The following is a 10,918-nucleotide window of genomic DNA, read 5'->3' as shown; positions in this document are numbered from 1 at the left end:
GTCATTTTGAGATTAGATTCAACTAAAAGTTCTCAAAAAAACCAGTGCCAATTAAGTACTATCACTCTTCTTCATCATCATTTTTCTTCTAAAATTTGAAACTATTTAAAAGGAAATCTCTATTTAAATAGGCATGGTACTTGTATATACTATAAATACAACAAAGAATATCTAGTACATTAGAAAAATACCCAATCTTTTAGCTTTGATTCTTGTTTTACATCTGTTCCTAGTGCTTTTCTTTGAAATAAAAGTTACTTCTTTTATATGTTGTATGATTTAAAGGAAGATGATCAATTATCATGTTTTAATTTAGTGCTGAATAACCCCTTTTGTTTTTCCAAGGTCTTATTTTCGGCCAATATTGAGAGTTTGGATCAGCTGTTTGTGATGGACCAGAGCAAGACAGAGCCTTCTTCACCTACCTCGCACATGCTGCCCTCTTCTGAATGCCTTGCTGTCCATCTTTTTCTCTGAATAGTGACAGCCTGAACGGGAACTTTGAGAGTCAGGGATCATGTAGCCAACAGCCTAAAGGATGGCTCTTTCCAGCATGAGAGAGCTCTGGACACCTGCTCTATTCTAGATGCTAGTTGATGTCTTAGAACAACAGGCAAAACATTCATCTCCCTCTTCCCTCTTTTTTCACACCACTCAGTTCTCAAATGGCTCTGACGTTACCAATGCACTTGACTTTCTTATTTATTTATTTATTTATTTATTTATTTTGAGACGGAGTCTCGCCCTGTCGCCCAGGCTGGAGTGCAGTGGTGCAATCTCGACTCACTGCAAGCTCCGCCTCCTGGGTTCACGCCATTCTCCTGCCTCAACCTCCCAAGTAGCTAGGACTACAGGCACTCGCCACCACGCCCGGCTAATTTTTGTATTTTTAGTAGAGACAGGGTTTCACCATGTTAGCCAGGATGGTCTCAAATCTCCTGATCTCGTGATCGGCCTGCCTCGGCCTCTCAAAGTGCTGGGATTACAGGCATGAGCCACCGTGCCCAGCCTATACCTTGACTTTCAACCATCTTTTTGAAGGCAGGCAAAATCGGATGACTAGTAGTTTGTTGGGAATGTTTTAAAATGTTTTAAAATGCAGCATCACTTGTTTGATATATGCTGAGTGATTATTCCCATTGGGTATGATGATCTTCTCCTTGCTCCTCTGTATGGAGCCTGCCTTTACCAACATTCCATCATGTGTAGAGGCACAGAGAATAACGGCGCCCATCCTGGAGGGCATGGAGAACCTAGCCCAGATTTATGCAAAGAAAGACATGGCCCTGAGATGTAGTTATTGAGGTGAGCTTCAGCTACTGCATTCTTCAGGTTGGGAGAGACTCACAGAAAATGCAGGTGCCCCACTGAGTCCATATGTAATGGAAGCAAAGGTGGCTTGGCCACTGACAGGCTGTGTGACTTAGTTTAGTTAACTTCTCTTGAAGCTGCAGTCCCCACAGATTACAAATGGTTTGGATGTCATTTTAATGTTTTGTTTTCCATGTTCTGTTTTGTTTTGTTTTACTTGTAGTCTCCCTGGAGCATGTTCTTCCAAGATCCCACTGGTGACCCAATTAGAGCAAAGCCTCTAGATAGGCTTTACTGAAGTACATCAATGCTAAACATTTGCAAGCAACCTGATTCAAGGCATTCATGGTGTGACACATGGGGTTTAAGATCTTTTGTTTCTCCACCTGGTAGAGAAAAAATAACTCCCACAAAAATCAGGTTAGATAGCTGGTCTTGGCTCCTTTAGTTTGGGGGAATGGGGACTGCTGTTCTAGCGCTTCCTGGTTCATAAGGTGAGAACTTTTCCTACCTGTTCCCAGTAACTTCTGAAAGCTGGATGTGACTTTTCTAAAAACGGACTCTCTCTCTGCCAAAGCACACTCAGGATATTTGGACATACAGTCTCCCTTCTATGACCTATTTAATGCCATTTATTCTATGTACCTCAGGGCAGAGCCAGTTATTTATGAAGTGCAGCATGATGGAAAGTTGCCCTGAAGTGACAGGGGTATTTAAGAAGTCCTTCCCTATAGGACAGACTTTTAGTTACAGTGGAATTAATTTGCAAGGTAAAATTTTTCTACTTAACTCTTGTAAGTCTCAATTTCTTATCTATAATTATAATAATTACTTACATTTATTGAGTGCTTACTGTGTACCAGGCACTATTCAAAGCCTTTTATGTGTAGCAATCTGTTTAATTCTTATGATAGCTGTATGAAGTGGGATCTATTACTATATATAAATTAGAAATATGGCACATAACCAGCTTGCAGGGGTTTTTGATCACATATTTATGATCACATATTTGATCACATATTTATGATCACATAATGTAGGGCTTATGAAATAAGTGATCACATAATGTAGGGCTTATGAAAACCTTGGGCATAGCATACAGTTCATAGTTCCCACTTTCCTTCCCACTTAATGACAGACTTGATGCAGCTCAGGTTTGAAGAATAAATTTGGATTAATGAGAGACTGAAGTAAAATATGGATAGTGAAATTGCCCTGTGAAAAGAAAATTTTGGTAATATAAATATTTGGCTAGAAATCAAATTTGAATTTTCTAAACAGAGCTTCCACTGACCTCTAATGAACTGGCATATTCTGAGGAAAGACGAAAGAAGTCATCCTATACTTGCACTGGTTTCTCCTGCTTGACACCTAGACTGCATAGTATGTCAATCACTACTTCTGATTCTCTTTCATTTTTCTATTCATTCATTCATTCATTCATTCATTCAATCAATCAACAAATACTTATTACATACCTTCTATGTGCCAGTCCTTGGCATAAGCACTAAGTATTGATGGTGAACATTACATACTCCCTGCTCTCCTGTAGCTTAAAGCCAAACAGGGAAGACAGACACTAATCGACCTGTACATGAATAAATAATTACAGAGATTTTGCAACATGGTTTGAAGAGCATTTGAAAAATGCTTCCTGAAGAAATGAGACTTAAACTGGGAGGTAGAAGAGAACCAGAAAGGTGTGGCAACATTAACAATATGAGAGATGGTTATAGGAGTTTGCCAGATGAAGTTACTAATTACCTTAGTGAAAGTTTTTTTGGTGTGTCTAAGGTGGAAACCAGACTGGGAGTGTCCTAAAGAGACAATGAGTGAGAGGTGAAGAAATGGAGACAGTAATGAAATAAAAAACCCTTTCAAGACATTTAATGGTGAAAAAGAGGTGAACGGAATATATGCTGAAGAGGGAGGGTCAGAGGACAAAAATATAAATATAGTAGTTTAGCTTTCTGTTATATCAGCTGCCCACATCCATCTCTACTTCCAGTGAAAATAGCATAGAAAAAAAGGTACTTGTCCCAAAGTGAGTGAGTGTGCTTGAAAAAGAACCAATATATATAAAATATAATATAATGACTCACTTACAATGAAACTTTACCTGTGTTTCAATTAAAAATATATTTTAAATAATATTTTTCCAGATACGCTGAACTAATACTGTATAATTAGGCTAAACACATATTGATTCAAACTTATTATCTCAAAATTCTGTTATATGAACAAATCTGTGTGCTAATGGGGCACACTAACATTCAACTAAAGTGAATTGTATAGACCCATAGCATTTCACTGGATGATTAAATTGAATGTTTAGAGAGAAAATTAAATCTTTCAAGTCACTAGCAGATTATTCTTGCCCTGGAAATCAGCTGATGCCGTTGCTGCTGTGAATAAAACAGGCATTTGTAACACTGTAAAAAACTAAAAAAATAACTTGGGGATGACATTTAAAGATTTCTATTCCTCCTTGAAGCCATTTCTATCAATATAGTTTGTAGACATCTATTTTTACTGTCATCAAAAAGTCTCCCACATTCACATTTATTTTATAAGGAAGCACGTTACTATTACTACTACTTTGTTTATAGAAAAAGATTACTCTGCACTGTAACTAAATTGGCTATTTTAAAACTTAAAAAATTAATAGGATTCTGTTAAGTACCTAACACTACATCCATAGTCATCTTCATCTGAAAGCCATGAAGAGCCTGATTCCAAGTGTTAAATGATTGAGCCACAGAAATTGATCCAAGTATTCTGCTACTGTTTCCTTTGACATCCTCCCCTCTGGCTATTGTCTACGAAGAAAGTAATTAGAAAACAGCATGTCTAATAAACTAACAGGCAAGTCACTGTTGATCAGATATGGAAACCACATTCTAAGAAAACGGAAGGAAGCCGAGCCACACACCTGATTGTGTTATGTGAGACCCAACGACAAAAAAAAAACAACAACAACAACAAAAAAACAGATTACAAGCTATTCAAGTTTGGGTGCTGATTTTCTTTTTCAAAACCTGAGCAGACGAAAAATGTCAGGGTTGTTTGGAAGCACTGAATTTCAAGATCCTGAATAAGCTGCTTCATCAGACAGACAGCTAGAAAATCCTATGTGCAAAATAGCTCCCACCAGCTTCTTTTATGTCCGAAGTGAGACTCAGTTTTTGGCTAGAAAATACACTCCTGTCAGCGGTAAGGAAGAGGAATGGTGTCTCTCCCCCTTTTCAGAAACACCATTCCCTGGATGAATGGACAACAGGAGCGCAATCTCACAGACGCAGGACTGACCCGAGTACAGTCACCGTCTCTCTCCCAACCCTGAGGGACAATCCCTTTGTGGCACCCGGGGAAGAGAGTATCCAGACAGCTGGTCGGAGTCTGGCAGCGCGGGCAGCAGTGCGGCGGCCAAGGCTCCGGGCGCGAAGGTGTGTAAGGTAGGCTGGGTGAAGTGCCCAGGAGCGGAGGGGAGAGCGCTGCACCCTCGCTAAGTCTCGCCGCGCTGGGCGCGTATCTGGGGTCCCCAGAAGCCAGCAGAGAGAGACTTGGGACCAGGGCTGAACAGGAAGTGGGCAGATCCCCTTCTCCCGCTGCCGTTACCTGCGGCAGCCGAAGCGCAGCCGCTGGCTGTTGCTGGATCCGCGCGTCGGCTACCGACTGGACAGCAGCTACTGCCTCCACTGCCTGCGTCTGCGGCTCAGCGGATCCCTCTTTGCACAGGGCACCCCACCCCGGGAATCCCAAGGCCAGGAGCCATCCGTGGCCATGGCAGGGGCTTCTCGGCACCCGACTGGGACGCCCCGGCAGCTCCTTGTGGCGCTCGCCTGCCTGCTCTTGAGTCGCCCCGCGCTGCAGGGACAGGCATCCTCGCTTGGGACCGAGGCCGACCCGGAGCTTTACCTGCCCGGCAGGGGTGCGCTTGACGGCACTCGCCCCCACGGCCCCAGCGTGCTGATTGCCAACCCTGGACTCCGGGTGCCCCTGGGTCGTTCCCTTTGGCTCGACCCGCTCCGGGATCTGGTGATTGGAGTGCAGCCGGGGGACCGGTGCGAAGTCACGGTACTGGACGCCCTGCCGCGGCTCAAGGGCGCGCTCTCCCCGCGCCGCTTCCCCTGCACCTTCGGGCCCCGCCAAGTCCAGTACACTCACTTCGGCTCCCACAGCCCCGGACGCGCCCGGGTGCTGCTGCAGCTGCGCTACGACGCCCCGACTCACACGCTGGTGCTGCCCTTCACGCTGGCGGTGGACTTGGTCTTCTCCCAGCTGGAGCTGGTGACGCGCAACAGGCCTTTGGTAGTGGAGACGCTCCGGGGCTGGAGCCGCGCCATCGACAGGAGAGTGCTGGACTTCGCCTCCCTGAAGTCTGGAGCTACGGCCACCCGCAGGTGCCGGCTCACCCCACTTCCTCACGAGGACGGCCCCCTGCCCAAGTACGGGCGCTTGGCGGACGCGGTGGGGGCCCCTTTCCCCAGGGGCAAGGGCGTAGACTGTGAGGCTTTCCTCCGGGCTGGGGTGCGCTATCAGCACACCGCCACATCCTCGCCCAACCGGGACTACGTGCCCATGATGGTGGAGCTGCTGGGGCCTGAGGGCCAAGACGCTGGGTCCGCGGGTGTGCTGGTCCGCGAGCACTTCCAGCTGCTGGTGAGGATCCGCGAGGGAGCCGAGAACACACCGCCCAGGCCCAGCTTCATGGCCACGATGATGATGGAGGTGGATCCATTGGTGCTGACAGCCCTGACGCCTGACGCACTGGCCGCGGAGGACGTCGAGTCAGACCCTGGTGACCTGGTGTTCAACATTCTCAACGCCCCCACTCCACCACCAGGGCACCAGGGGCAACAGGGCTACGTGGTCAGCACCGACGACCCTCTAGGGCTTCCAGTCTCCTTCTTTACCCAGCAGGAGCTGCGGGAGCTGAAGATTGCCTATCAGCCCCCTACAGAGAACTCCCACGGGGAGCGCCTCTTTCAGCTGGAGCTGGAGGTGGTGGACGGAAACGGAGCCGCCTCAGACCCCTTTGCCTTCACGGTGACAGTGAAATCCATGAATACTCTGGTCCCAGTGGCTAGCCATAACAGGGGACTTGTGCTTTTTGAAGGTCAGTCAAGGCCCTTGTCCAGCACCCACAGCGTTCCTATCAATGATAAAGATAACCTGGAAGAGGTGAAAATGGCTGCAGTCAGGGGCTTGAGACATGGGCAGCTGGTGGTGTTTGGGGCACCTGCTGGGTGCAAGTATTTCACACCAGCGGACCTGGCAGCAGGGCGAGTGGTGTATCAGCATGATGGCAGCAACACCTACAGTGACAACATCATCTTCCGGATGGAGGACAGGCACCACCAAGTGGAATTCCTCTTTCCCCTCACCATCCTACCTGTGGATGATGAACCACCAATGGTCAATACTAACACAGGACTCTCACTGACTGAAGGGCAGGTGGTCCAGATCTCTCCCTTTGTACTGAGTGCTACTGATATTGACTCTGAGGACTCAACCATCCACTTTGTGCTGGAGAACCAGCCCCTAAAAGGAAATGAGGAAGAGCCTCAGTGGGAGTTGGCCCCTGGTTCCTCCCACCCAGGCCACTACCTGGGGGACCTGTTGCTGCGGCAGGCTGAACTACCTCTCTCCACTGAAGATGAAGACTGGCACTACATGGAAAAGGAAGGGCTTTATGAGAAAGTGGTGACTGAGTGGCTACAGAGAGACATAATGGAAGGGAGACTCTTCTACCGCCATCTTGGACCACACTGCCCTCAATCTGTAATGGTCCAGCTGGCTTTCCATGTGCAGGATGACCATGACCCACCCAATCTCTCCAAGCAGCACATTTTCACCATCAAGGTCCAACCAGTGGATACACTGAGTCCACAGCTGTATCCAGGAACTGCACTAGAAATGACTGTACAAGAATACCAACTCACTCACTTCCAGAAGAATTTCCTCCGATACATTGATCAGGACTCTGATGACCAGAACCTATGGTACACCCTACTGACACTCCCGACTGACACAGATGGCAACCACCAAGTCCGGGCTGGAGAAATTGTGCTCACTGATTCACCAGACACACTCATCATGCACTTCACCCAAGCCCAGGTAAATCAGCATAAAGTTGCCTACCAGCCTCCACAGAAGTTGGGTATCGCACCACGGGTTGTGCAGTTTACTTACCAGGTGGAAGATGCTGCAGGCAATAGTGTGTCAGGCACATTCACATTATTCCTGCAACCTGTGGACAACCAGCCCCCAGAAGTCACCAACAGAGGCTTTACTGTCTTAGAGGGAGGCAGCTTTAACCTCAGCAGTAATGAACTGCATGTTACAGACCCAGACACAGACATTGACCAAATTGTCTTCATATTAGTCCAGGGTCCCCAACATGGACACTTGCAGTACTTTAAAAAATGTATGGTCCCAGGGGAATCTTTCATGCAAGCTGATATTATTAATGGGAGTGTCTCTTACCAGCATGGCAGAGACCAGACTGCCAGTGACACTTTCCATTTGGAAGTAAGTGATGGGGTGCACCATATACCCATCACCGTCCCAATTTCTGTGCATCCCAATGTGGCTAACAGAAGTCCTAGGATCTCTCTCAGAAGCAGTTCATTATTGGATGTTTCTATAGACGTACTAGAGAATAAAGCCACTGAAATTACCATGGGTGTCATCCATGGCAAAAGGAAGGATGTAGGTGACTTGACGCTGTCTTTCATTGTAAAGGACAGCCCCAAACTGGGCACTATTCTGGTAAATGGTTTGCCCACAGAACGATTCACCCAAGAGGATCTCATCAATGGGAGAGTAGCCTATGTCCACACTGGAGGTGAAGTTGGTTTTCAAAAGCAGCACGATGCCTTCAGCCTCATCCTCTCCAACAATTCTTACCAATGGGTAGTGGGGAATAGCATAATAGAGAGAGTACAGGTACAAGTAACTGTGCTGCCGGTGGACAATGTGGGACCCAAGGTCTTGGTGGGGGAGTGCTTCATTGTCTATGAAGGTGAGAAGAGCTCCTTGACCTTACAACATCTCCATGTTGAAGATGTGGACACTCCTCAAGATGAACTCCTCTGCACAGTGACTAGTCAGCCAGCCTCTGGCTACCTGGAAAAGATTGCACCAGCTCCTGGTTCAAAAATGTCCCAGTCTGGTAGCCCCATCAGTGCTTTCTCCCTCAGAGATGTCAAAGTGAGGCATATCAATTATGTACAGAGTATTCACAAGGGAGTGGAGCCACAAGAGGATCAATTCACCTTTTATTGCTCTGATGGCATCAACTTCTCCCCAAATGTCTTCTTCCCCATAATCATCCTGCCCACCAATGATGAGCAGCCTAAACTTTTTGCCCATGAGTTTGAGGTACTAGAGGGGATGAGCCTGGTCATAGACACTCAGCTGCTTAACGGAGCAGATGCTGACCTGCCACCGAATGAGCTCCACTTTCAACTCACAGCCCTCCCTCGGCATGGACGAATCATACAACAGCTGGCTACAGGCAGCCAGCCCACCCACAGCTTCACCCTCAAGGAGATCCATGAGGCCTCCACCATTGTGTATCAGCATGATGACTCAGAGACCAAAGAGGACAGTTTTGAGGTCTGGCTGAGTGACGGCAAGCACACAACCCACAAGAAGGTAACCATTGTAGTGACCCTAGTGGATGATGAAACTCCTCAGCTGACTGTCAACAATGGGCTGAAGGTAGAGAAAGGACACTCTGAGATCATCACAAATAGGATCCTCAAGGCCACAGATCTTGACTCAGATGATAAGAGCCTCAGTTTTGTCCTCCATTCTGGGCCTCAACAAGGGCTTCTACAGAGGCTGAGAAAACCCAGAGGAGAAGTGAAGAACAATCTTACTCTGGGAATGAACTTTACCCAGGATGAGATTAACAGAGGCCTCATCTGCTATATCCACACAGGCCAAGAAGGGATTGTTGACATTATCAAGTTTGATGTTACTGATGGGGTTAACACTTTGACAGACCACTACTTCTATGTCACCATTGGCAACTTAGACAGGGTCTTCCCTGAGGTAATCAGCAAAAGGATCACCTTGACAGAAGGTGCCAGAGTGACCCTTACCAACAATCTGCTTAGCAACAGTGACATCAACAGCTCTGATGAACATCACTTTAGCATTACACGGGCTCCAAGCCTGGGTCACTTAGAAAGTTCTGACCATGCTGGGGAACCCATTGCCTCTTTCACTCAGCTTCAGTTGGCTAGCAACAAAATATCCTACGTCCATACTTCAAATGATGAGAAAAAGATGGACAGCTTTGAGTTTCAAGTGATCAACGAACTCTACCCTGTGTTCAGAATCTTCAGGATCTTCATCACTGATGTGGATAATAAGAAACCTATCTTGACCATCCATAGACTAACACTACAGAAAGAGGATAGCCAACTGATCACTCTCCTTGAGTTGACAGTGGAAGACAAGGATACCCCAGATGATCTTATTCTCTTTACCATCACCCAGGTCCCCATGCATGGCAAGATTTTGTACAATGGTAGCCGTCCTGTGACCACTTTCACCAAGCAAGACCTGAACAAGAACCTGATTAGCTACAAGCATGACGGCAGTGAGACCAGTGAAGATAGTTTCTCCTTGACTGTGACAGATGGCACTCACACTGATTTCTATGTCCTACCAGACACTGCCCTGGCGACACACAAACCTCAAGTAATGAGGGTCCAGATAAGATCATTAGACAATAGGCTTCCCCAGATTACTATCAACAGGGGTGCCCCAGCCTTGAAGCACCTTCACACTGGACACATGGGCTTCCTGATTACCAGCAAGTCTCTGAAGGCAGAAGATCAGGACAGTCCCCACAGGCTTCTGAAGTATAAAGTGACCAGAGGACCAGAGCATGGCTTCATTATCAAAACTGGCCTTGGAAACCAGAGCACTCGAGTGTTTACACAAGGTTAGTATGCATTCTTCCCTGACTATTCTGTCCCTCTCCTTCATTGGATCAGATCTCTCAGCTTTGTGTAAAATTGTCCTGATCGCAACCATTTGCAGTAAGATTCTTGTTCTAATAAAATACAGTGAAGCGTGAAACTATTCTAAAAATAAAAAAGGCAACAAGTCCTTTTTCATCAATTTCATCAGAATGCCCATTTAACAGAAACTCACAGATATTTCATAAAGTTGTAGTTATACCTTAAAACTGCTAAACGCAGGAGGACAGCTTCTGCTTCTGAAATATTATAAGATAACATTATATTAATTCTGATAATATCAGATTGACTTTGAATTTTAAGAATGACATATAGAAATCATTTGCATAGTTATTAGTAAGTCCAGATTTCTGAAGATGTTTGGTATCTAGATTTTGGATATAAATTCCTACACTGTTCATTTTTATTATACTATTCAAATGTAATTTCTACGTCTAATAAAAGCACAGAACTATGTTTGCCTGAGATTATTTTTTCTTTTATATTTGGTGTCACTACTAATCATGAGCTAGAGGCAGGTCCCTCTACTTTCCCAGGTGATGTGATACCCGCTGGCTTTTAAATGCTCTTTATGTTGTCATAACTTATTTAGATAGCTCTGTGCA

The 10,918-nt window shown here is 46.1% G+C and overlaps 1 protein-coding gene across 1 annotated transcript in view; it reads left to right on the top strand.

The window, feature by feature from the left end:
• Positions 1-5,094: 5,094 nt before the first annotated feature.
• FREM3 (FRAS1 related extracellular matrix 3) overlaps positions 5,095-10,918 on the top strand; it is a 126,044-nt gene continuing 120,220 nt past the window's right edge. The window contains exon 1 of the mRNA XM_003257761.3: positions 5,095-10,276. Coding sequence (XP_003257809.2) covers positions 5,095-10,276 — 5,182 coding nt within the window. The remainder of the gene's footprint in view (positions 10,277-10,918) is intronic.

This window comes from Nomascus leucogenys, chromosome 7b (assembly GCF_006542625.1).
Source record: "Nomascus leucogenys isolate Asia chromosome 7b, Asia_NLE_v1, whole genome shotgun sequence".
In the NCBI taxonomy this organism is placed as follows: Eukaryota; Metazoa; Chordata; class Mammalia; order Primates; family Hylobatidae; genus Nomascus; species Nomascus leucogenys.
The sequence above is the reverse complement of the archived record's forward strand: the minus strand, read 5'-3'. Positions and strand labels throughout refer to the sequence as shown.